Raw genomic sequence first — 27,080 nt, 5'->3', positions numbered from 1 at the left:
TTTGGGAGTATTCCATCCTTTTCTATGCTCTGAAATACCTTTAGTAGTAGTGGCGTTAACTCTTCTTTGAAAGTTTGGTAGAACTCTCTAGTGAAGCTGTCAGATTAGGGGCTTTTTTTTTGTTGGAAGTTTTTTAATTGCCTTTTCAATCTATTCTTTTGTTATGGGTTTATTTAGTTGTTCTACCTCTGTGTGTTAGTTTAGGTAGGTAGTGTGTTTCCAGAAATTCATCCGTTTCTTCCAGGTTTACAAATTTCTTAGGGTGCAGTTTTTCATAGGAATCTGGTATGATTCTTTTAATTTCAGTTGGGTTTGTTGTGATACCACCCATCTCATTTCTTTTTCGGGTTATTTGCTTCCTCTCCCGTTTTTCTTTTGACAATTTGGGCAAAGATTTATCAATTTCGTTAATTTTTTCAGAGAACCAGCTTTTGGTCTTCCTATCTCTTTCAATTGTTTTTCTGTTCTCTGTTTCATTTCATTCTGCTGTTATTTTTATTATTTGCCTTCTTCTGGTGCCTGAGAGCTTCTTTTGTTGCCCTCTTTCTATTTGTTCAAGTGTAGGGATAAGTCTTTGGTTTGGGCCCATTCTTCTTTTTGTAAGTATGCACTTACGGATATGAATTGACCTCTGAGGACTTCTTTAGGTTTTTCCCAAAGGTTCTGATAGGAAGTGTTTTCATTCTCATTGGATTCTATGAATTTCTTTATTCCATCCTTAATTTCTTCTATATCCCAATCATTTTTGAGCAGGCTGTTCAGTTTCCAAGAGTTCGATATCTTTTGCCTGCTTTTTCTGTTATTGATTTCTACTTTTATGGCTTTATGGTCAGAGAAGATGCTTTGTAATATTTCAGTGTTTTGGGTTCTGTTAGGGCTTGCTTTATGACCTAATATGCGGTCTATTCTAGAGAATGTTCCATGTGCTTTGGAAAAGAGTGTATTCTTGGCTGCTGTTGGATGGAGTGTACTCTATATTCTATGAGGTCAATTTGGTTGATTGTGGCATTTATACCTTCTATGTCTTTGTTGAGCTTCTTTCTGGATGTTCTGTCCTTCACTGAAAGTGATGTGTTAAAGTCTCCTACTTTTTATTGTGGAGCTGTCTATCTCACTTTTCAGTGCTGTTAGAGTTTGTTTTATGTACGCCGAAACCCTGTTATTGGGTGCATAAATATTTAATATGGTTATGTCCGCCTAGTATATTGTCCCTTTAGTCATTATATAGTGTCCTTTCTTATCCTCTGTGGTAGATTTAACTTTAAAGTCTATTTTGTCAGAAATTAATATTGCCACTCCTGCTCTTTTTTGTTTGCTTGATATATTTTTTTCCATCCTTTGAGTTTTAGTTTGTGTGTTTAAGTCTAAGGTGTGTCTCTTGTAGGCAACATGTAGATGGATGGTGTTTTTTTTATCCATTCTGCCACTCTCTGTCTCTTTATTGGTGTATTTAGTCCTTTTACATTCAGTGTAATTATAGATAGGTATGAGTTTTTTTCCATGTCTTTTTTTGTGTGTTGTTGACAGTTTCTTTTTCCCACTTAGTTTTTTGTGCTGAGCAGTTTATATATTGTCTTTTCCTCCTATTTGTTGTTGATTTTGTTTTTTGTTGAGTCTTTTGTTTTTCTTTTATTTTGATGTGTAGGATTATTAGTCTCTTTTGTGGTTACCTTAATATTTACCCCTATTTTTCTAAGTTTAAACCAAACTTTTGTTTCGTCATATCACCTTAACTTCCTCTCCCTATGAAAGATCTATAACTACATTTTTTAGTCCCTCTTTATTGTTTTAATGTTGTCATCTTTTATATAATGACATTGCTTTTTCCCTGTTTTCTGTGTTTTTTTGTCTGGATTTATTTTTGTGATTTCCCTATCTGGGTTGATATCTGGTTGCTCTGTCCTTTGTTCTAGTCTTCGGTTGATATCTGATATTATTGGTTTTCTAACCAGAGGACTACTAAAAGTAGTATTTCTTGTCGTTTTGGTTTGGTTTACAAATTCTCTAAATTCTGTTTATCTGGAAATGTCCTAATATCACCTTCATGTTTGAGAGATAGTTTTGCTGGATATATGATTCTTAGCTGGCAATTTTTTTCCTTTAATGCTTTATATAAGTCATCCCATTGCCTGCATGGGATTCTGCTGAGTAGTCTGAGCTTATTCTTATTGACTCTCCTTTCTTGGTGACGTATCGTTTATCCATACCCACACTTAAAATTCTCCCTTTACCTTTGTTTTTGGCAAGTTTGATTATAATATGTCTTGGTGACTTTCTTTTGAGATCTACCTTGTGTGGAGTTCGATGTTCGATGTGTATCTTCAACAGATATCTTTTCATCTTTCACAATATCAGGGAAGTTTTCTGCCAACAAATCTTCAACAATTTTCTCTGTATTTTCTGTTGTCCCTCCCTGCTCTGGTACTCAAATCACTTGTAGGTTATTTCTCTTGATTGAGTCCCACATGATTCTCAGGGTTTCTTCATTTTTTTTAATTCTTTTATCTGATTTTTCTTCAAATAAATTGGTGCAAGATATTTTGTCTTCAGTCTCACTAATTCTGCCTTCCATTCCCTCAATTCTGCTCCTCTGACTTCCTGTTGAGTTATATAATTCTGTAATTTTATTTTTAATCTTCTGAATTTCTGATTGCTGTCTATGGATTCTTGCAGGCTATTAAATTTTTAATTATCTTCTTGAATAACCTTTTCAATTTCTTCAACTGCTTCATCTGTGTGCTCCTTGGCTTGTTCTTCATTTTGCCTGATCTCCTTCATGATCTCTTGAAGAGTTCTGTATATTAATCTTTTGTATTCTACATGTGATAATTCCAGGAATACATCTTCATCCAGAAGATCTCTTGATTCTTTGTTTTGAGAGCTCATTGAGGAGATAGTGGTCTGCTTCTTCATGTGATTCGATGTTGACCTTTGTCTTCGAGCCATCTATAAGTTATTGTATTAGTTTATTTTATGTTTGCTTACTGTATCCTAGTTTCTTGCTTTGTTTTGTTTTGACATGCACAAATAGGCTACTTGAGTGAGCTAGCTTGATTATTTGTGCCTTTGGAGCTCTAACGTCCTGTCACCAGATGGCTAGAGCTGTTACCAAGTATATGAGCATAGGAGTCCATTCACTTTTCTCATATGGATTCAGCTCAGGTGTCCAGGTAGTTGGTCATCGAGTGTGTGTCCTACAGTCTTAGAGGGGCAGGAGCGATTGGTGCAGCAGGGAGCCAAGCTCTGAACAAGGCAGGGGCTGACAGCCATCCCCCCGAGTGTGAGGAAAGCACGTCATTGTTCCCTAGAGTGCACAGGTATGTGGGTTCTGTAGCTGGACCATGGGCACCCAATGCTTTTGGTTATAAGGACTGGGAGGCACCACTTAATCCTTGGACCTGTGTTGCGGGTGGCTAGGTGACGTGGGTGGAGCCACCAGTCCTCAAGCCCCTGATGTGGGTAGGTGAGGACCCTGTTTAATAGGTAAAGTGGTGTTAAACATCAAAAACCCACCTCTCCACTGCACAGCTGAAACACACTGCAGTCTGCAAACACAGGCCTAATCTCCTGAAATGGGCCCACAAGGTCCATGCAGGGGTAAGAGGTATTCAAAGTCTATAGACTATTTGTGCCTAAACCGGAGCCACTTCTGCCCTGAGCTCCCCAGCTTAGTGGAGCTGGCAGGCTATCTTTTCCCCCAGTTGTTAATTTATTCCTTCTCCAGGGCCAGAAGAATGGCTTAGGGCATGCACTAGGACCTATCTCAGGCCCAGGAAATCGACAGCCACTGAAAGCCGGCTTGGGGGCTAGGGGCACGGTAAAATAAACACAAGTACTTAGCTTTTGCCAAGAGCACTGTTCTTCTCTGGTTCCGGAGGTGTAAGTAGGCTGTGCGGCCTGCTGGCATCCTGAACACTACTGCCAGCCCCACTGCAATCACTCCAGGGGATCATGCCTGAGGGACACCGTTTCCCACCGAGTCAGGTCTGGCAATACCTCGTTGCTTCTGAACCATGTCTTCCTCACCCTGCCGCTCAGCCCAAATTCCTAACTTTGTCTTTGATGTTGAGGGCTCCTAGCTTGTCATATGTATAATCGTTTCACTTGTTTTTTCGGGTCTTTGTTGTGAGAGGGATCACCGGAAGCATCTGACAACTACACCATCTTGGCCCCACCTCCAGGAAAGCTATTATTTTAAACTGATGGGACAGCTTCCCTTCAGTGCCAGCTTAGAATGAAGGTCATGTAAAAAACACACTCACATTTGTAAGAAAATGTTAAGAACTGCAGTGGATAAATTGATGAAGGAGAGCATGGATCATTTACCTAAGGGTTGTTAGAATACATGAAAAGCCTGTGAAACCTCACGGCAGCGAGAGAAATGCCTGAGAACGTGGACATTCTCTTTATTCCAGGACAATACAGTCTTACTTGTTTATGACCTTGATGTTTTGGAGGATCACAGCCATGTGTTTTGTAGACTTTCTTTGTCTGGGCTTGTCTTAGGTTTCCTCATGGTCAGATCCAGATAGTGCTTTACCAGCAGGAAGACCCCAGATATGATGCTGTGTTCTTCCCATTGGGAGGCAAAAGCTGTCTGTACCTCCTGTTTCTGATGGTGCTGGCTTGGCCACATGGTTATGGTGTGTCTGCTGGGTTCAGGTTCAAGGTATTTCTGCTTCCTATGTAGCGAATTGTTGGGTAGGGAGACACTCCGAGACCGCAGGGTGTGTCCTCTACCTTATCACACTATCCCTGCTGTCGTTAGCAACACCGATGCTTCCTCCCTGAGACAGTTGTTCTGTGGCAGCCACCGGACAGACAGCACAGGCTTTTCAGCAGACCTGAGTTGGCGTCCCCCTGGGTCAACGCTGTCCGCCAAGGGGCAGGGGCTCATTCCTTTTAAGCCTGAGTTTCCACATCTGTGAAATGGGCCAACAGGAATGTAAGTGCTTGACTACTAACCTCAAGATTGGCAATTTGAACCCACCCGGAGGTGCTTCAGAAGAAAAGCCTGGCAATCCGTTTCCAAAAGGTTACTGCCTTAAAAACCCTACGTAACACAGTTCTACTCTGCACACATAGAATTGCCATGAATCGGAATCCATTCAGTGGCTACTGTTTTTTTGTTTGTTTTGCTTTTCCCATCTGTGAAATGGGCCAACAGGAATGTCTCCTGCATGGGTTGTTGTGAGGGTCCAGGGAGAACATGTGTGTTGATTGTTAATCCAGTTCCTAACCCTTGCTGGGGCTCACTCAGTGTTAGTGGTTGTGATTACACAGCGTGATAATTTGGGGCCCCAGACAGTGGCTGTAGGAAAGTGTGCAGTGTTGTTGTCAGGTGCCATCGAGTGTGTTACAGAGCAGAACTGCCCCACAGGGTTTTCTAGGTTGTAATCTTTTTGGAAGCAGATTGCCAGTTCTTTCTCCCACAGCATTGCTGGTGGGTTTGAACCGTTGACCTTTTGGTTAGCAGCTGAGCGCTTAACTGTTGAGCCACCAGGACTCCTTATGCAAGTTTTCTTAGAGAAGACAGTGATATCTGCATGGTGGCACTTTTGTGACTGGGGTGATGGTCCTAATGTTTGACACCTGGTACAAAACAGGCACTGGGAGTCAGCTCAGACCCCAACCAATCAGAACAGATGTTACCTGGAATGGCGCACAGTTGTATATATGCTGGGTTAGAGCTCTGAGAATCAATACTTTCTTTTTTATTGTACTTAAGATGAAGGTTTACAGAGTAGTTTCTCATTAAACAATTAATACACCTATTATTTTGTGACATTGGTTGCCAACCCCACAACATGTCAGTGCTGTCCCTTTCTTCACCTTGGGTTCCCCATTACCAGCTTTCCTGTCCCCTCCTGCCTGCTTGTCCTTATCCCTGGGCTGGTATGCCCATTTAGTCTCATGTACATGGTTGAGCTATGTGTATTATTGTTTGTTTTATGGGCCTGTCTAATCTTTGGCTGAAGGGTGAACCTCAGGAGTAACTTCATTACTGAGCGAAAGGGGTATCTGAGGGCCATACTCTTGGGGTTTCTCCAGTCTCTGTCAGGCCAGTAAATCTGGTCTTTTTTTGTGAGTTAGAATTTTGTTCTATATTTTTCTCTAGCTCTGTCCAGGACCCTCTTATGTGATCCCTGTCAGAGCAGTCAGTGGTGGTAGCTGGGTACCATCTAGTTGTGCTGGACTCAGGCTGGTGAAGGCTGTGGTACTTGTGGTCCATTAGTCCTTTGGACTAATATTTCCCTTGTGTCTTTGGTTTTCTTCATTCTCCCTTGCTCCAGATGGTGTGAGACCAGTGGAGTGTCTTAGATGGCCACTCACAAGCTTTTAAGACCCCAGAGTGTTTTTTTTTTAATTGTGGTAAATTTGATATAAAATTTGCTATTTTAATAATTTTTAAGTATACACTCGAGTGACATTATTTACATTTACAATGTTGTGTAACTATCACCGTCTATTTCTAAAATGCTTTTATCCCCCAAAACAGAATCCTGTTCCCATTAATAATAACTCCCACTCCCCCCTCCTCCAACCCCTGGTAACCTCTGTCTGCTTTCTGTCTCTATGCATGTGCCTGTTCTAGATATTTCACATAAGTGGGGTCGTACAATTTGTCCTTTTGTGTCTGACTTCCACTCAGCATCATGCCATCAAGGTTCATCTACGTTGTAACGTGTAGCAGAGCTTCATTTCTCCTTATGGCTGAGTAATATTGCACTGTGTGGATAGACTGCATTGTGTCGATCCATCATCTGCTGATGTACACTTGGGTTTTTTCCCTTTTGTCTGTTGTGAATAGTGCTGCAGTGAACATTCATGGGCACCATCTGTTTGAATCCCTGCTTTCAAGTCTCTTGGGTGTATGCCCAGGAGTGGAATTGCTGGGTCAGATGGTAATTCTGTGTTTAACTTTTTGAGGAACCTGAGTATTCGTATATTTTTTAAATTTTCTGCAGTGTGCACATATTATCTTTATAAAAAAATTTAAAAACTTTCTTTAAACAAGAAGACATGGTGGCGATGGGGATGGCGTGTGTGCTCTCGTGTTTGTGGATGTGGCTCTGACGTCTCCCGTCTGCACCCCCCTACCCGCCACAGTGGGGCTCCAGGAAGAACCTGCTAGCGGTGAACAGCATCAGCGCCCTGGTGATCCTCAGTGAGCAGGCCATGGCTGCGCACTTCCACCAGCAGGTGGCGGCGGTGCAGCTGTCGTCCAATCTGCTGCACGTGGCCTTCCTGGCGGCTGGCACGACCTACAGCCTGCGCACGGACATGCACGTCAGCGGAGTGTTCGCCACCAAGGTGATGTGGTACTGAGGGGCGGAGCCTCTGCCTGCACGACATCTCTGAAGGCCAAGGCTGGGGTGACTGGGGACAACCCACAGCCAGGATGCAGGCCAGTCTACGCGCAACTTCATCCTCACGGCCTTCCTTGCCAACTCACACATGAGCCAGAATCGTAAAGAAAACAATAATAAAGTGCAGGGCACTCACATGCGTGAAAAACCGGCCCAGCCGTGCCCTTGTAGGCCAGCAAGCTGAGGTCAGGTGACCAAGGGTGATGTTCTGGGATGTTTAAGGAGGAGAGGAGGGCACGGTGGAATGTGAAGTGGATCTGTAGTCCATGCCCCGCCTTCTCCTGACGTTGCTCTTTGATCCCCATCTTCCCTTCAGTACGCTGTAGCTGTCTGGAACGGGAAGCAGGTGGTGATCTTCGAGCCTTCAGGAGCCGTGTTGCGAAATGCAGGTAGGAGTCTGCCTATACCAACAAAGGGACTTGGGCTCCCTGCAGGGGTTTGCCTCTCTCCCTCACTTTATGCCTCAAGTTCTCTGCTGACGTCCCTCTCGTTCTGCTGTGTGTCCTAGCCAGGCAGTGTTTCATTCTGTTGCACATGTGGTCACTATGTGTCAGAACCAACTAAATGGCACCTAACAGCAACAACCCCTCTGCTAGTGCAGACGCATGCTCTCACGGACTGGGCATTCTCTCACTTTGTGGCTCAGGGTAAAGAGGAGACCCCACAAATGAGGGGGCAGGGCAGCGAACCCTGCCTGGTGCCCCCAGGCTAGGCTTAGAGGCTGCACTAGCGTCAATTGCTGGCTGTGGCCTTGGGGAGTCCCAATGTCTCAGGTCTCACTTTCCCCACCTGCACGATGCTGCCATCGTTACTTTCACAGAGCTGTGGGGGGCTGGGTACCTCAGGAGCAAGAACATGGACAGGCTGGGAGCCAGGTGAGCAGCCACTGCCACCATTGTGACATCTGCCTTCTGTTGCAGGGACCTTCCTGTGTGAGTCCCTGGTGCTGGTGATGCATGAAGAGAGTGTCTACACCGTGGAGCCAAACCGCGTCCAAGTGCGAACCTGGCAGGTAAGGCAAGGGCTGAGAGCACGTAGATGTGACGGCTGCGAACGAGAGCTGAATCTAAGATGTCACCTCCAAATGGAGCCATAACCTGTCTGTGTACCTCACCAGCTGGACCCCACCCACCACAGGGACCACCATAAAAACAGGTCCAGAGGCAGCCAGGGTGAGGCTCCACCTCTGTGATGGTGTCTACCAGAATGGCACTCAAACATCCACTACCTTAGAGTTGGTTTTGTGGTACTGCTGTGCTTAGCCACAGAGGTACGGCTGCTTTTCACATTTCACACATCACACTCCCTTAAAACCTTGCTTCTCAAATGTGTGTGGTCAGCAGGCGTCCGGGGGGCAGCAGCTCCTGGGACTTGGCCCCACCAATGGCTGGTGGGGCCTCAGCTGCAGCCGAGGGCTTGGCAGCTGGAGAGAGGCAAGGCCTGGGTGGGGACAAGGCTCCGTCACCAGCCTTGCACATGTCAGGGAACATGGGAGGAGATGCTCGCCAGGTCCAACATGCATTCTGGGGCTAAGCGGCAAGTGGGGGCTGCCAGAAAAGGAAGCCTGTGTTGGAACTGGCCGCCCCCCACATGTGTGGGAGGGCAGGCCAGGATGGGGACATCCCCCCCAGTAGTACAATGGCGGCTGGAAAAGGGTGTGGGAGACTATCTGGGAATGATGTTCACTGTTGTTGAGTACTGTCAAGTTGATGCCGACTCATAGTGGCCCCGTATGACCGAGTATAACTGCCCTGTAGGGCTTCCTAGGCTGTCATCTTTAGGGGGGCAGATTGCCAGGTCTTTCTCCCACAGAGCTGCTGGGTGGGTTCAAACTGCCACCTTTTTAGTTAGTGGCCAAGCACTTAACCATTGCGCCACCAGAGCTCCTGCATGGTGAAGTGCCACAGAAGCAGCATTCCTGAGTGCCCTGTCCTCTTCTCCCCAGGGGACTGTCAAGCAGCTCCTGCCCTTCTCTGAGACCGAGGGCAGCCCCTACCTCCTGGACATCTGTGGGAGCTTCCTAGTGGTAGGAACAGACCTGGCGCACTTCAAAAGCTTTGATCTTTCCCGAAGGTACATCTTTTGTCCAAGTAAAGGTAGTGAGTTTTTGAAAATTACTCAGGAGGTAATGTGGTGGGTGGAAAGTGGGATCTAAGCCAGGGAACTCCTTCAGTTCTGGTTTCAACTTTAACATCCCACCTTGATTTTAAGAAAGGCTCCAGAGCCACCCAGTTGGGGGCCAGTCTTTCTAGGACATCAGGTAAAGTCTAAGGAAATCTGAATGAAGCATTTTTTAAAATTACAATTAACTACCACTAGTTGCTAGTTGCCGTTGAGTCAGCTCTGACTCCTGGAAGCCCCACATGTGCAGAGTAGAACTGCCCCACAGGGTTTTCTAGGCTGTGATCTTTCAGAAGGAGGTCACCAGGCCTGTCTTCCGAGGCACATCTGGGTGGGTTCGAACTACCAACCTTTAGGCTGGTAGTCCAGCGCTTAACTGTTTGTACCGCCCGGGCTCCTTGAGCTACCACTAAACACCCAGTATTTCTACATCACTGTAGAAATGTCACTGACAGGGCTCATTAGATAAATTACAACTTATCCATCCGGCGGAAAATGCTCACGTCACAGTGCAGGGACCCCATCCTGGCGTGGAAGATCCCAGCTCATACTGTTGTGGGGAAGCGAGGTGTGGAGCAACATTTGTGGCATCTACTTTTTATATAAAAAGACGGATGGAGATAAGGATACACATTCACATTTGCTCACAAAAATATTTGAGTTTTAAAATCTCCTCCTGTATCCTGAGTTTGGCCCGCGCTGTGGTTCACGAGTAACATGCAGCATCAGAAGCAGCTGACATGTCAGTGCAACGTGTCTGTGCCCAGAGATTCAGGGCTCTCGGGGCACAAGTCCTCGCCTGTGGCCTGTCTGCAGACAGCAAGTGGCTGACACCTATGGGACATGGCACCCACAGGACATGGCACCCACCTCGCTGACCTGTCTACAGACAGTGAGTCGCCAGCACCCATGGGACACGGCACCTGACTCGCTGACCTGCTTCGCTCCTCCACAGAGAGGCCAAAGTGCACTGTAACTGCAAGAACCTGGCCGAGCTGGTCCCTGGCATCGGGGGCATCGCCTCACTGCGCTGTAATGCCAGCGGGAACAAAATCAGCCTTCTCCTCACTAAGGTGAGTGCCAGGCAGATGCACCACTCAAGGGGGAGACCCAGCTGGCCGTGGGAGGGCAGGCATGCACACACAGGAAGGCCAGCCATCCCCTCCTCGTCCTGGCTGCTCACACGTTACCCCCAGCTTCTGCGACCTGGTGTTGTGGCTGCTAACCAAAAGGTTGGCCATTGAGTCCACCCAGAGGCACCTCAGAAGAAAGGCCTTGCAACCGACATCCAAAAAGTCATCCACTGAAAACCCTGTGGAACACACGGTTCTACTCCGACACACATAGGGTGCCATTGGAGTCAACTCAGTGGCAACTGGTTAGGGTTTTTAAAGAAACAAGCTCAGCAGCACTTACACAGTCACCCCTTTTCCCTTTCTAGCTCTGATGACCACCGAGCTGCTTCTTGTTTCTTCTGGATGTTTTCCATCAGTGGGACCACACACAATGTGTCCCTTTGTGTCTGGTTTCTTTCACTCAGCATCATGTAACAGTCACAGTTTTTTAGAATTTTTTAGTTCTCCGAAATTATAAACTAGTGATTCAACAGATGTTTTTGTGGGCAGCTGACACTCAAATTCAGAATTTTGAGAGTAGGCAACCCCCAAGAGCTGAGCAGCCTGTGGGTGTCCATGACACCCAGGCTCGGGTCTCTGGACCTTATTGGCCAATGGCCCCGAGTCCAGCCCCAAGGGCTGGAGTCTGGGCAGCTGGTAAGCTCTCTGCTGTCTTTCCCCCAGGCTGACAACAGCCCCGACTCCAGGATCTGCCTCTACGATGTGGAGATGGACATGGTGACCACCTTTGACTTCAGGACGGGGCAGATTGACCGGAGACAGATGTTGTCCTTTAATGGGCAAGAGACCAGGAAGTGAGATTGTGCTGCGAGAGGGCTTTGTTGGGGGAAAAAAAGCTGGAAATGACAGGCAGTTACTTCTCAACTTCTGGGCAGGTTGTTGCTAAACCACGTGCCTGACTACAGACCATCTCTGCAGCTTTGTTGTTGTTAGGTGCCATCGAGTTCTGACCCATAGCAACCCTGTGTTCAAAGAAACAAACACTGCCCGGTCCTGCACTGTCCTCACAATGGTGTTGTTGTTGTCAGGTGCCATGGAGTCGGTTCTGACCCATAGCGACCCTGTGCACAACAGAATGACACACTGCGTGGCCCTGCACTGTCCTCATGATTGTTGCTGTGTCTGAGCCCATCATTGCAGTCGCTCTGTCAGTAGTAAAAAAAAAAAAATGTAAAACAGAAACATATTTGGGAGTTGGGAGAGATGTGTGTTTTTAATCCGCTTTCCAGATTTTAATAAGGTTTGGATTTAGCTTAGAAGACACTTGAGCTTCTGAAGGGAAGGCTGTGGTTGATGTGTCTGCAGACGTGGCCCTCGAGCCTCTGGTGGAAAGTAATGGGCAGCTCAGATCCATCAGTACATACAGGTTGTGAGTGGGCTTGTCTACTTAGATGATGTATTCCTAGAAAAAAGAAGTCTTTCTGCAGCAGACTGATGTAACAGACATTTGAAGCTCCTTCTGCTACTAAGAAAATATTCTAGAAATTTAAGTGCTTGTAACGTTGATTTATGGTTTACATTTGATCTAGCATGAAATAATACACAAAAGCAAAGCAGGCCATGTTCAGAAGGATGCCGGGGTTGTGTCTACCCACTCTTCATCGAAGAAAGGGTGTTGGTGGTGTTCAGACAGAGCATACGCAAAGCAAGCTCAGAGCAGAAGTGCATGAAGGGGGTCTCTGGGCTAGAAGCAGCCACTCAAGGGAAAGCAGTAGCTTTTAAAATGTTGGGTCCAGGAGCTGTTTCTTCTGTCTTTGTAGTTTTCTCACTGTATTATTTTGCTGCTGTTGACAGCTCCTCCTTCCCAACGGGCTTCCCCTTGGCCACATCTTACACCCACTTCCTTCTCAGAGCCCCATCTAGGCCCTCCTTCCACAGGGAAGGGCTGTCCCTCTGCCTGCCCTGTGACTCCCACCTGGATGCTTTAGTCTCCACTTCCCACCCAGCTTGGTCCCAGTTCTGTCTCCTCAAAAAGCTGCCACTTGAATCCCTCACAGTCGTTTCAGAAACCCACCCCTCACCAGCCTCACCCCCTACCTCCCGTTCTTGCCAGAGGCACCATGGTCCTTGGCCACTGGGTTCAGAACCCTAGAACTGAACTTCCCCACGATCGCACCTCTGTGGCCTCAGCCACTTCTGCTGCTCTTGTTCTGAGATGTCTGTCAATCCGGGCTTGGCTCCCCTTCAAGGGCCACGATGGCCTCTGTGGATCTCACGCCCCTCCTCTCACCCTGTGCCCCTTGTCACAGCTGCAGAAATTCTGGCCTGTGCTCCAGGCACCCACGGGTGCACCACACATGCCCCTTTTCATCTAAAACACTACACCCATGTGTTTGGCGGGGGGACAGTGAACCTAGGCCTGGGCAGGGCAGGGCACGGCCACACAGGCACTCACAGTGTCGATGAAGGAACATCTGTGAGAAGGTCCCTTCCTGAGGACGGGTCCTCGTCCTCCACTGCCATCAAGAGCCCATGTGGCCACAGGCCCTGTGCCAACCATGCTCTTCTCTCACCACTGACCTGCCCTGACTGCCGATTCACTCTGTCTCCTGATAGCACTGCACGAGGTTCTAGGTTCTGGGCTGCAGATACAAAGCTTTAGATACAAATGTGCAGTGCCACACAGGGACACTACTAGGACTGGAGCCGTGTCCCCAGACAGCACAGGGTAAGGGTGCTGGTCCAGGCTCAGGGGCTGCCTGCTGGTCCCGGTTGGTCAAGGCATCACACACCAACCCCTGGCTGACCAGAATGCTTCCCACCAGTTTCTAAGACCTGAGGGGAGGGCATGTTCAGACAGGCCACTGCCCATGCATGCTTGAAACAGTCCCAGACACCGCTTCCCTACTGAGTGTGTCCAGGCCCTGTAATGTACCCTCTCGTCTGCCCTCAGGAAGTACGTCCTTTTCTTTCAGGAGTAGTGTCTTTGCCGACGAGAGCCTGGCGCTCCACATCCCTGTGAGCCACTTCTGGGACCAGACGGAGCCTCGGCTGTTCGTCTGCGAGGCCATCCCTGAGGCACCCGGGACCCAGCCACTGGCCGCAGAGAGGCAGCCTTTTACTGAAGACAACACTGGCCCCACGGTATGCCTGACCACATGTGTGCATGCACACGCATGTATGCGTGTGTGTGTGTGTGTGTGTGTGACCCAGACCTGTGTGCAATCTGGGTGCTAGGCTCAGACCTTCATGACACAGTTTGTGGGAGAGTTTCCCAGAAAATGCATTCTGGATGTTCCCATAAACTCACAGTGATCGCCAGGAGTCACGAGTATGTCTCTCACCTCAGGCTCGCATCGGAGGCAGCCCCCCTTCTCTCTGGTCTGCACAGAAGGCTGTGGTCTGGGTTCTCCTGTTACCTCAGCTGCTACGTGTTTTTTCTCTTAGGGCTGGGGCAGAGCTCATTGTTCAAACAGTTAATATGAATGAACCCGTTGATGTCAACACACCCTGTGATGTCATTTCTGGGGCAGCCTGTCAGACTGTTGTTTGGTCCATAACAGTCTGTGGCCTCTTATAACCCCTGTGCAAGGGAGCTCCCCGTTGACGCGGGAGGCAGGCACTGTTCACTCCCTGCTGCCCTGCCCGGTCACTGCCCTCACACTGGCTACCGCACTCCCCAGCTCCTGCAGGGCCTTCCAGACCACCATGCAGACAAGCTATCAGCCCCCAGGATTGTGCGTAGGAGAATGTCCCTAGGAGCATGGGCTCCCTGACATGTCGAGTCTTGGGTTTCGCGAGTGTCAGACACCTGTGCCTGTGTCTTGATGGCCCACCTTATTCTAAAAAGACTTTATGTCAGGACCTCAAGTAAGTCAGCAAAGGACCCCGCAGAACCTCAGCGGACCCATGTCCAGCCTGAAGCTCTCCTTCACAAGGCCGGAAACATACGAAGCCTCCTGCAGGTTCTCTGGGGGCAGTGTCGACACTTGAGATTTTCAGGAGCAGATCAATCCAGCCCTTGGCTCTGAGCCTTTGTGTGGTAACGCATGTTGGGGGGCAGCTCTGTCATTGCCAGAGGACCTTCCTCTAGGAGGGGGATGGCACTAGTGACCAACTCCATCACGATGTGTGGAAGGAGGAGAAACGCAGGTGCTGAGCATCCTCCTAACGTGGTCAGCCACCCGCTTGTCTTTTGTGAAGAAGAGGCGAAGTGGTGGTCCAGAGAGACTCTGGCTGGACCTGTGGCATCCACTTCCTGTGGAGAAGGGCCTGCGGGAGAGCATTTACGGTGCTGGTGCTGCCTGTGCCAGGCCATGTGCAGTAAACCCCGAGAACACTCAGTTCTCCGTTTTGCCATCCCCACTCCATGAAAACAGCAGAGGAGCGTGCTGCTGTCATTGACTTAAAATCCAAGCATCCTTCTAGAAGACATGGCAGTCAGAAAAGACAGGGACACAGGTGTGGCAGCCATGTGCCACATGCCTCTCTCCCTCTGTCCTCTCTGCGTCATTACATGTCCTGGCAGGGAAATGGAAATTAGAAGCACGGTTGTAGTCATGTTGCTCCGTGGAAGCCAGCGCCCTCCTCCTTCTCTCCATAGGCAGACGTCATGGTGCTGTCGTTCTTCGTCTCCGAGGAGCACAGCCTCCTGCTGCAGGACAGCTTCCCCCGGCCAGCCATTTTCCAGGCACTCCTGGGCGTTGAGGTGCCCCATTACTATTTCACGAGAAAGGTACGCAGCTGGGCACAAGTGAGCTCCCACCAACCTGGGCCACCCGAGTGTGGGAGTTAGTTGGCACCAGGAGTCCCTGAAGGCAGGGCTCCCCTCTCAGCAGTTTGCCATCTGCTCTGTTGTATCCCTTGATTTTCCAGCAGATGCTGAGGGCCCCTGGGTGAGGAAAATTAGGAGATGCGATTTTGCTCTTGGAAGGGACAGAGGCTGTTTTGTGGGAGACATCGTGAGGGGAAAGTGTTCTAGATTCTGAGGGAAGGGAGGCCAGGGCCCTGTGACCACTCTGCCTGGTGCTCTCCCCTGTGAGCACTATGCCTTTCTACTTTATTTTTTTTATTCTAGCTGCTTTTTAAAAAATTACATATTTCTGTGTTCACTGTAGGAAATTTAGAAAGTAGAAATCAAAACAGAGACAATACAAATTGTCATAATCCCAACCCTCAGAGACAGTATCAGGCTGACTTCTGTGCACTCATTTCACACACATGACTATTTTAAAAGTTGTGATAGAATGGGCTCATTTTCATTGTGTGCACAGACACGCATGCACATGCGCACACATACAAACACATACACACACACATGCGTACATCCTGGGTTGTTTTGAATGCCTCACTTGCCTTCCCTGGGACTCTCTCCTCATCTCCAAGGTCCCGCTATACCCGAGTTCAGATCCTTCTCTGATTCTTAAATCTTGTGCAAATGTAAGGGTGTGTGGTGTATCTACTGAGGGACATTTTCCCCCAGAGCTTTCTGAAACCACATGGAAGCACTCTGACTGTGAGTGAGGCCCCCAGCTTTCTTGGCGATCCATCCTTGTTAACCTGCGTAAGCCACCAGAGTTACTTGCGGTGGCTTCTCACAGGAGCCCTGGCTGCTCCCCAGACCCAGAGACTTGGGCTCGCAGGGCTCAGTGTCGGCTACTCCAGAGCCACCACAAGGCCAAAGGCAGTGGCTCCCATCCCTCAGAAACCAGGATGGGTTGCACATCCTTTCTGTGGGATCTTTTCTTCCGCAGAACGTGGGAGCCTCTCTCCTCACGGGGGCAAACCGTTTCTTTTCTCACATTTATGTCAGAGGAAAGGCAGGTGTAACCTTGTTTGTTTGTTTCATGAGATGTCTTAAAATCAACCGTAAAAATGAGCTTTCTGTACTTCTCCAGTTTTCTACAACTGGAGTGTATCACTTTTGTACCCTGAGGTGCGTGGGGTGGAGGTTGGGGGGAAACTTGGCCCAGGGAGGAGGAGAGTTAAGCACAGAGGAGCTGAGACCACGTGAAGTCCTGTGTGGGAATCTCTGCTTGGCCTAGAATCCAATGTGACTGTACTCTGCAGCCTCCATCAGTCAAAAGCAAGGATATAAATAGGTCTCACCCAGATTTTTCCCGGGGCTATTATTTATTTTATCCGATTTGGCCTAAAGGACTGGCGGGGGGGTAGTGCGTCTTAGTCTCCTGGTGCTGAATGTAACACAAATACCACAAGGGGGGACTTTAAAGAGTAGGAATTTATTTTTTCACAGATCTGGAGGCTAAAAATTCAAATCAGGGCCTCAAATATGTCAATTCCTTCTGTGGTTTTTGCCCTAGTTTCTGGTGTCTACCAGTGATTCTTGGCTTTTCTTTGCTAGTAGACAACCCTCACGCGGTATCTGTCTTATCCCACATGTGTCTGTGTCTGTTCTGCCCTTTTTATAGCTCGGAAGTGATTAGGTTTAGGACCCACCCTACTCAGGTATGACTTCATTGACATAACAAAGGAGGCCTGTATTCCCAAACAGGATCACATCCACAGGAGTTGGGATTTTAACATGTATTTTGGGGGACACAACTCTGTCCAGAACAGGGGGCAGGGGGGGTGACTACTCCTTGATTTGTGAACATTATGTGACGAGGCGCCTCTCCAGTTCTAAGCCCTGCCAGTATGATGTCCTTGATGTCATTCCACAGCTCGTCTGGTCTTTGGTCGCTAGTGTTCAATGCATCAAATCTATTCTTGAGATGGTCTCTAAGTTCAGGTGGGATATACTCAAGGTCACATTTTGGCTCTTGTGGACTTGCTCTGATTTTCTTCAGTTTCAGCTTGAACTTGCATATGAGCAATTGATGGTCTGTTCCACAGTCGGCCCTGGCCTTCTTCTGACTGATTATATTGAGCTTTTCCATAGTCTCTTTCCACAGATGTAGTCAATTTGATTACAGTGTGTTCCATCTGGTGAGGTCCATGTGTATAGTTGCCATTTATGTGGGCGAAAGAAGGTATTTGCAGTGAAGAAGTCATTGGTCTTGCAAAATTCTATCATTCGATCTCTGGCATCGTTTCTAACACCAAGGCCATATTTTCCAACTACCGATCCTTCTTCTTTATTTCCAACTTTCACATTCCAATCACCAGTAATTATCAATGCATCCTGATTGTATGTTCGATCAATTTCATACTGCAGCAGCTGATAAAAATCTTCTATTTCTTCATCTTTGGCCTTAATGGTTGGTGTGTAAGTTTGAATAATAGTCATATTAACTGGTCTTCCTTTAGGCGTGTGGATATTATCCGATCACTGACAGCGTTGTACTTCAGGATAGATCTTGAAATGTTCTTTTAGACGATGAATATAACACCATTCCTCTTCAACTTGTCATTCCCAGCATAGTAGACTGTATATATGATGATCCAATTGAAAATAGTCAATACCAGTCCATTTCAGCTCACTAATGCCTAGGATATCAATGTTTATGCATTCAATTTCATTTTTGACGATTTTCCTTAATACATGAAGAAAGCAAGAGGTCACTGAAAAAACAGGAAAGAAAGAAAGGACCAAGATGGATGTCAGAGGAGACTCTGAAACTTGCTTACGAACGTCGAGCAGCTAAAGCAAAAGGAAGAATTGATGAAGTAAAAGAACTGAACAGAAGATTCCCAAGGGCAGCTCGAGAAGACGAAGTAAAGTATTTTAATGACATGTGCAAAGAGCTGGAGATGGAAAACCAAAAGGGAAGGACACTCTTGGCATTTCTCAAGCTGAAAGAACTGAAGAAAAAATTCAAGCCTTGAGTTGTAATAGTGAAGGATTCTATGGGGAAAATATTAAATGATGCAGGAAGCATCAAAAGAAGATGGAGGGAATACACAGAGTCATTATACCAAAAAGAATTAATCGATATTCAGCCATTTCAAGAGGTAGCATATGATCATGAACTGATGGTACTAAAGGAAGAAGTCCAAGCTGCTCTGAAGGCAATGGCAAAAAAACAAGGCTCCAGGAATTGATGGAATATCAATTGAGATGTTTCAACAAATGGATGCAGCACTGGAGGTGCTCACTTGTCTATGCCAAGAAATATGGAAGACAGCTTCCTGGCCAACTGACTGGAAGAGATCCATATTTATGCCTATTCCCAAGAAAGGTGATCCAACTGAACGCGGAAATTATAAAACAATATCATTAATGTCACACGCAAGCAAAATTTTGCTGAAGATCATTTCAAAAATGGCTGCAGTGGTATATCGACAGGGAACTACCAGAAATTCAGGCTAGTTTCAGAAGAGGACGTGGAACCAGGGATATCATTGCTGATGTCAGATGGATCCTGGTTGAAAGCAGAGAATCCCAGAAGGATGTTTACCTGTGTTTTATTGACTATGCAAAGGCATTCGACTGTGTGGTTCATAACAAATTATGGATAACACTGCGAAGAATGGGAATTCCAGAACACTTAATTGTGCTCATGAGGAACCTTTACGTAGATCAAGAGGCAGTTGTTGGGACAGAACAAGGGGACACCGATTGGTTTAAAGTCAGGAAAGGTGTGCGTCAGGGTTGTATCCTTTCACCTTACCTATTCGATCTGTATGCTGAGCAAATAATCCAAGAAGCTGGTCTATATGAAGAAGAACGGGACATCAGGATTGGAGGAAGACTCGTTACCCACCTGCGTTATGCAGATGACACAACCTTGCTTGCTGAAAGTGAAGAGGACTTGAAGCACTTACTAATGAAGATCAGAGACCACAGCCTTCAATATGGATTGCACCTCAACATAAAGAAAACAAAAATCCTCACAACTGGACCAATGAGCAACATCATGGTAAAGGGAGAAAAGACTGAAGTTGTCAAGGATTTCATCTTACTTGGATCCACAATCAACAGCCATGGAAGCAGCAGTCAAGAAATCAAAGGATGAATTGCATTGGGTAAATCTGCTGCAAAGGACCTCTTTAAAGTATTGAAAAACAAAGATGTCACCTTGAAGACTAAGGTGTACCTGACCCAAGCCACGGTATTTTCAATCACATCATATGCGTGTGAAAGCTGGACAATGAATAAGGAAGACTGAAGAAGAATTGATGCTTTTGAATTGTGGCGTTGGTGAAGAATATTGAATATACCGTGGACTGCCAAAAGAACGAACAAATCTGTCTTGGAAGAAGTGCAACCAGAATGCTCCTTAGAAGCAAGGATGGCGAGAGTGCATCTTACATACTTTGGACATGTTGTCAGGAGGGATCAGTCCCTGGAGAATGACATCATGCATGGCAAAGTACAGGGTCAACAAAAAAAAGAGGAAGACCCTCAACGAGGTGGATTGACGCAGTAGCTGCAACAATGAGCTCGATTGTAAGGATGGCGCAGGACCGGGCAGTGTTTTGTTCTGTTGTGCATAGAGTCACTGTGAGTCGGAACCGACTCAAGGGCGACTAACAACAAGAAGTGCTGCCAGAACCTTAAATGTAACAATATATGCGTTCAGAACAAGGATGAATCTGGACGCAGTTGTTTCAAATTTTTCCATGCCGCCATATAAAAAAATTGGACGGCCGTTACAGTTTGAAATGATAGATAGGCTTTTACTTGCAGTAAAATAGCTTTGTGATGATTGGAGAGGTGTCTGTATGATTGGCCAAATTTGGGAGGTCCCCGCTGTCTGTCAAGGCTTGTTTTCTTTTTTTTTTTTAATTTTTATTTCGCTTTAAGTGAAACTTTACAAATCAAGTCAGTCACACAAAAACTTATATGCACCTTGCTACATACTCTCAATTGCTCTCCTCCCAATGAGACAGCCCGCTCCCTCCCTCCACTCTCTCTTTTTGTGTCCATTTCTCCAGCTTCTAAGCCCTCCTACCCTCTCATCTCCCTTCCAGGCAGGAGATGCCAACATAGTCTCAAATGTCGACCTGATCCAAGAAGCTCACTCCTCATCAGCATCTCTCTCTAAACCATTGTCCAGTCCAATCCCTGTCTGAAGAGTTGGCTTTGGGAATGATTCCTGTCCTGGTCCAACAGAAGGTCTGGGGGCCATGGCCACCGGGGTCTTTCTAGTCTCAGTCAGACCATTAAGTCTGGTATTTTTACGAGAATTTGGGGTCTGCATCCCACTGCTCTCCTGCTCCCTCAGGGGTTCTCTCTGTGTTCCCTGTAAGGGCAGTCATTGGTTGTACCTGGGCACCACCTAGCTCTTCTGGTCTCAGGATGATGTAGTCTCTGGTTTATGTGGCCCTTAGTGTCTCCTGGGCTCGTAATTACCTTGTGTCCTTGGTGTTCTTCATTCTCCTTTGATTCAGGTGGGTTGAGACCAATTGACGCATCTTAGATGGCCGCTTGCTAGTATTTTGAAGACCCCAGACACCTCTCTCCAAGGTGGGATGCAGAATGTTTTCTTAATAGATTTTATTATGCCCATTGACTTATATCTGTCCCTGAAACCACGGTCCCCAAACCCCCGCCCCTGCAACACTGGCCTTCGAGGCATTCAGTTTATTCTGGAAACTTCTTTGCTTTTCGTTTACTCCAGTTGTGCTGACCTCGCCTGTATTGTATGTTATCTTTCCCATCACCTACAGTAGTTTTTATCTACTATCTAATTAGTGAATACCCCTTTCCCATATTCCCTATCCCTCCCCACTCTCGTAACCATCAAAGAATATTTTTTTCTGTGTTTAAACTATTTTATGAGTTCTTGTAATGGTGGTCTCATACAATATTTGCCCTTTTGCAACTGACTAATTTCACTCAGCGTAATGCCTTCCACATTCCTCCATGTCATGAAATGTTTCACAGATTCATCACTGTTCTTTATCGATGCATAGTATTCCATTGTGTGAATATATCATAATTTATCCCTTCATCTGTTGGTGGGCACCTTGGTTGCTTCCATCTTTTCTCTATTGTAAACAGTGCTGCAGTGAACATGGGTGTGCATGTATCTGTTCGTGTAAAGGCTCTTATTTCTCTAGGATATATTCCAAGGAGTGGGATTGCTGGATCGTATAGTAGTTCCATTTCTAGCTTTTTAAGGAAGTGCCAAATCGATTTCCAAAGTGGTTGTACCGTTTTGTATTCCCACCAGCAGTGTATAAGTATTCCAGTCTCTTCACAGCCTCTCCAACATTTATTGTTTTGTGTTTTTTGGATTAATGCCAGCCGTGTTGGAGTGAGATGGAATCTCATCGTAATTTTGATCTGCATTTCTCTAATGGCTAATGATCGTGAACATTTCCTTATATATCTGTTAGCTACCTGAATGTCTTCTTTAGTGAAGTGTCTGTTCATATCTTTTGCCCATTGTTTAATTGGGTTATTTGTCTTTTTGCAGTTGAGTTTTTGCAGTATCATGTAGATTTTAGAGATCAGGCGCTGATCGGAAATGTTACAGCTGAAAACTTTTTCCCAGTCTGTAGGTGATCTTTTTATTCTTTTAGTGAAGTCTTTGGATGAGCATAAGTGTTTGATTTTTAGGAGCTCCCAGTTATCTAGTTTTTCTTCTACATTCTTTACAATGTTTTGTATACTGTTTATGCCATGTATTAGGGTTCCTAACGTTGTCCCTATTTTTTCTTCCATGATCTTTATCGTTTTAGATTTTATATTTAGGTCTTTGATCCATTTTGAGTTAGTTTTTGTGCATGGAGTGAGGTATGGGTCTTGTTTCATTTTTTTGCAGATGGATATCCAGTTATGCCAGCACCATTTGTTAAAAAGACTGTTTTTTCCCCATTTATAACTGTTTTGGGGCCTTTGTCAAGTATCAACTGCTCATATGTGGATGGATTTATGTCTGGATTCTCAATGCTGTGCCTTTGGTCTATGTATCTGTTGTTGTACCTATACCAGGCTGTTTTGACTACGGTGGCAGTATAATAGGTTCTAAAATCAGGTAGAGTAAGGCCTCCCACTTTTTCTTTTTCAGTAATGGTGTACTTATATGGGGCCTCTTCCCCTTCCATGTGAAGTTGGTGATTTGTTTCCCCATCTCATTAAAGAATGTCGTTGGAATTTGGATTGGAATTGCATTGAATGTATAGATCACTTTTAGTAGAATAGACATTTTTATAATGTTAAGCCTTCCTATCCATGAGCAAGGTATGTTTTTCCACATATGTAGGTCTCTTTCGGTTTCTTGCAGAAGTGTATCGTAGTTTTCTTTGTATAAGTCTTTTACATCTCTGGTAAGATTTATTCCTAAGTATTTTATCTTCTTGGGGGCTACTGTAAATGGCATTGATTTGGCGATTTCCTCTTTGATGTTCTTTTTGTTGGTGTAGAGGAATCCAACGATTTTTGTATGTTTATCATGTATCCCGATACTCTGCTGAACTCTTCCATTAGTTTCAGTAGTTTTCTGGAGGATTCCTTAGGGTTTTCTGTGAATAAGATCACGTCATCTGCAAATAGAGATAATTTTACTTCTTCCTTAAGGCAAGTTTTCTTAATCCCCTTATTTTAAATTTGCTTACACCACCACACTGGTGTTTCTCTCAATCTCATTCTTATTTAGTGTTCATTTTGCATTTTAATTTCTCTTCGATTTCAGAACTCATAAGCTCTGAAAGGTACTTTTCTATTCTCTTCATTGCTTTTTCCCATTACTTTCACCTCGTGGACTTTGATTTCCTCCTCATATTTATGCATCTTTGCTTCTTTCTCTCCCATCTCCCACCTCCTGTCATGCTCCTCTCCTCATAGCTGTTGTTCCTAAGAGGCGGTGTGTATAGCACAGTCATAAGTACTCACCACGCAGTGTGGCCATCTGTGGTCCTCACTCTCTGCTGTCCCCAAAACTTCCTGTTTTATTTAAGGCTGTCATTCTCTGCACACTGCTGCTTTTTGCTTTGGCTGCAAGGCTCATCAGAAGGTCTTAGACACGGTGTGAACAGCCTTTACTGAGCAGCTCACTGTATGCGGCTCTGGCCTGGCTTAGCGATATGGCCACGATGAGGCAATCCCCCAGGTGGTCGTATGTCATACAGGGAACACTGAGTTTATCTGCATTTGCGATGTAGGAGCCATTATTAATTGGACCCTTGTAGGAGTTATGACAAACAGCCACAAAGTGCTTAAAAACGGGCCTCCCTCAGGTTAAGTTTCTTCGAGGTTCCGCTTTGTGCATGTTTGGGGCCATGGTGAGAGAGGCAGGCCCTGGCTCCCGGCTCCCACACCCAGAGCTTGGTGGGGACCAAATAGGGACACATGGGTAGCGTGCAGGGCAGGCCACCACAGTGCTGCACTCATTGAGTGCACGCTTCTTTTCATGAGAACTCTGGGGCCTGTGCTCACACGGGGACCATGCTTTAATTAGGATTAATTTAGTCAGCTCCAGATTGGGGCCACATGTTTCCCACTCCTTTACCAGAGCCAGAAGGGGTCCTCCTCACAGCTCTGGTGGGCACACTTTCTGACAGCTTCCCACTTCATGCACAACTGCCCAAATGCCCCTGTCCCCCGTGTGCTGCCTGGTGTGACCTGCACACCCCCACCTGCCCCCAAATGTGTGCCCCTCTCAGCCTGTGGTCTCCCAGACAAGCTCCTGCCAAGCTCATCTCTGAGTCAAGGGGTCCCATGCCCACCTGTATCTCAGAGAGCTGGCCAGCACCCAAGCCACCGACGTGCCGCTGGTTCTGAGAAGCCCAATCCAGTGGGGCTGCTGGCTAGGAGGAGCCAGGGCCGGGAGCCCATCGGGTGTCCAGTGAGGGCAGGAGGCTTGAGCCGTCCCAAGAGCCATGGAGGAATAGCAGGCATTGAGCAACACCCGGAGGGGACACAGGGCCCAAGGACAGGTGTTGGGGCCCTATTTGGGTGTGGCAAGTACACACATGCCCAAGAATTGGAGCCCACAGAGAGGAGCGCAGATGGTACATGTTAGGGGTAGGGTGCATGGGGGCCTCTAGCCGGGAAGGGGGTGGGCTTGACGAGGGGGAAGACAGCACCTGGTCCCCGAGTTGGGTGCATTTCAAGGGGCTGGATACAGAGTTACCGAGGCTAGGAGGTGCCCAGGCCGGGTGGCTAAAAGTACGCTCTTGTGTGAGGCATGGTGTTAGGGCCAAACCCATAGAAGCAGCTTCCTCGTTGTGCATCTGTCTGGGGACCACTGTACTAGGCTGACAGTTCTGAGAAGCACCAGTGGAGGGGGAGATGCCAGCCTGGGTTAGTGTTGGGATCCTACCTGCAGCAGCGCTGGCACCTTCATTCCAATACCTTGCATACCCCAGCACACCTCTGCCTGGATGATGTATAGAAACCTGGTGCCATCGAGTTGACCCCAACTCATGGGGACCCCACGTGTGTCAGAAAAGAGCTGAGTTTTCACAAGTAGATCACCAGGCCTTTCCTCCGAGGCGTCTCTGGGTGGACTTAAATCTCCCACTGCTCTATTAGCAGCTGAGTGTATTAAGCATTTCACCACCCAGCAACTCCTGGTGATTGTAAATGGTGATCATTTCTTGTAGTTCACAAAGGGCTGTTCTCCATGTGATTTTTCACTTAATCCTTAAAAGAAAGGCATGAGCTGGGAACGATTACAGCTGCTGCGTAAAGGCTAAGAATCTGACTTTGATGAGTCTGAGACCGAAGGTTGAGTTCATATGAGCACGCATTTGTCTGTCCTGCTGTCTGAACTCCCGGCCCCAAGCCCCAGTGAGTTCCCATGACCCTAAAGATTCCCACTGTCTTTGGCAGAGCTGGCTGTCCACGTCTGCCTGCCGGTGGGAATTTGTCCCGTAATCAACATGGATCAGAGGAGGGGACTGGGTATGGGCAGTGGCGTTGCATGTGAGCTGACCGGTGAATGGTGCTCCTTGTCCTTCAGCCTGGGGAAGCAGTCAAAGAGGACCATGTGGACACTGGGAACCACTGGGCTCCCCAGATGGTGGGCAGGAGTCCGCTCCGGGATTTTGTGGGGCTAGAGGACTGCGACCGGCCCACGCGGGATGCTATGCTCAACTTCAGCTTCTTCGTCACAATTGGGGACATGGACGAGGCCTTCAAGTCCATCAAGCTCATCAAGAGGTAAGGTGCCAGCCGCTGATACGCTGGGAAGCGACTTGTATACCCTCTGGATTCTTCACCTCCAGGGCATCTCTTCCCTTCTGAGTTAGATGCTGAAGTTGCTCAATCCTTTGTGACTATATAAGGGTGGAGTCATGGTCTTTGCTCGTCCTCTGTGACTGTGTCAGGTGGGCTTATGGTCTCTGCTCGGTCCCGTGTGACTGTGTCAGGGTCATGGTCTCTGCTCAGTCCTCTGTGACTGTGTCAGGGTAGTCTCATGGTCTTTGCTTGTCTTCTGTGACTGTGTCAGGCTCATGGTCTTTGCTCGTCTATCCTCTGTGACTGTCCCAGGCTCATAGTCTCTGCATAGTCTTCTGTGACTGTGTCAGGCTCATGGTCTTTACATGGTCTTCCTTGACTGTGTTAGGTTCATCGTCTTTGCTTGGTTTCTGTGACTGTGTCAGGCTCATGGTCTACGCAGTCCCCTGTGACTGTGTCAGGTTCATGGTCTTTACACAGTCCTCTGTGACTATGTCATGCTCATGGTCTTTCCTCGGTCCTCTCTGACTGTGTCAGGCTCATGGTCTTTACTCGATCCTCTGTGACTGTATAAGGCTCATGGTCTTTGCTCTGTACTCTGTGACTGTGTCAGGGTGGGCTCATGGTCTTTGCTTGGTTCCCTGTGACGGTGTCAGGCTCATAGTCTTTGCTAACTATGACACCTGCCCTGCTGGCCTGTCCTGCGGGTGAGCCTTTGTGGCAGGCAGCTGCACTTGGGTCCTCTTGGGCTGTTTATTTATTTAACCATCTCAATTTGTTTTAAAGTGTTCTGAATACTTCCTAGTTGAAAGTTCTGAGGTTGCTAAAGGTTAGTGAGACCTGTCCCCCTGGGAACCATTGCTGCTGAACAGAAAAGACCTTAATAAACAAACCCCTGTGACAACGGAATGGAAACACAGTGAAAACGGTTCCAGAAAAGCCTCTGAGCACAGGGCTGTCTGCAGCCCTTCGTCCCTGTCCTGGGAGAACGCACACAGGAGTTCTTCACAGGGCCCTGGGACGCATTTTCATTTCCAAAGGGCAGAAAAAAGTATTGAAGAGTGAGTGAAACCAAAACGGGGTGGGTGGCATGGGGATGAGTAATCAAGTAGCCTGAGCCATGTGCTCACTCATCTTGCAGGGATGGTTTCTACAGCACCGAAAACAAAAACCAAACCCATTGCCATCGAGTCATTCCGGCTCATAGCAGGAGCTACAGGACAGGGTAGAACTGCCCCATAGGGTTTCCAAGGAGTGGCTGGTGGATTCGAACTGCCAACCTTTTGGTTAGCAGCCAAATGCTTAAACACTGCGCCACCAGGGCACAGAAAGTACCCCTCAAACAGCATGGGACCCCTGGCCTGTTGTCTTTCTAGAACATCCTCCACCTAGCCCTGTAGACTAGTGGCCATCGGGTACTGGGGTGGGCTGGGGCTTCGTGGCAGGGCATAGTCCTTCTCCACGCACGTTCCAACAGAC

The 27,080-nt window shown here is 47.2% G+C and overlaps 1 protein-coding gene across 6 annotated transcripts in view; it reads left to right on the top strand.

Annotated features, from left to right (window-relative positions):
• IFT140 (intraflagellar transport 140) overlaps positions 1 to 27,080 on the top strand; it is an 85,480-nt gene that overhangs the window by 29,634 nt on the left and 28,766 nt on the right. For 5 of the 6 annotated variants that reach the window (XM_064295326.1, XM_064295327.1, XM_064295324.1 and 2 more), the window contains 9 exons: positions 7,111 to 7,314; positions 7,687 to 7,759; positions 8,291 to 8,382; positions 9,316 to 9,443; positions 10,447 to 10,564; positions 11,291 to 11,421; positions 13,543 to 13,711; positions 15,171 to 15,302; positions 25,384 to 25,583. In XM_064295326.1, the coding sequence (XP_064151396.1) occupies positions 7,111 to 7,314; positions 7,687 to 7,759; positions 8,291 to 8,382; positions 9,316 to 9,443; positions 10,447 to 10,564; positions 11,291 to 11,421; positions 13,543 to 13,711; positions 15,171 to 15,302; positions 25,384 to 25,583 (1,247 nt within the window). The remainder of the gene's footprint in view (positions 1 to 7,110; positions 7,315 to 7,686; positions 7,760 to 8,290; positions 8,383 to 9,315; positions 9,444 to 10,446; positions 10,565 to 11,290; positions 11,422 to 13,542; positions 13,712 to 15,170; positions 15,303 to 25,383; positions 25,584 to 27,080) is intronic. The other variant, XM_064295328.1, reaches the window with a different exon arrangement.

This window comes from Loxodonta africana, chromosome 12, assembly GCF_030014295.1.
Source record: "Loxodonta africana isolate mLoxAfr1 chromosome 12, mLoxAfr1.hap2, whole genome shotgun sequence".
NCBI lineage: Eukaryota > Metazoa > Chordata > Mammalia > Proboscidea > Elephantidae > Loxodonta > Loxodonta africana.
Note: the sequence above shows the minus strand (reverse complement) of the source record. Positions and strands in the feature narration are given on the sequence as shown.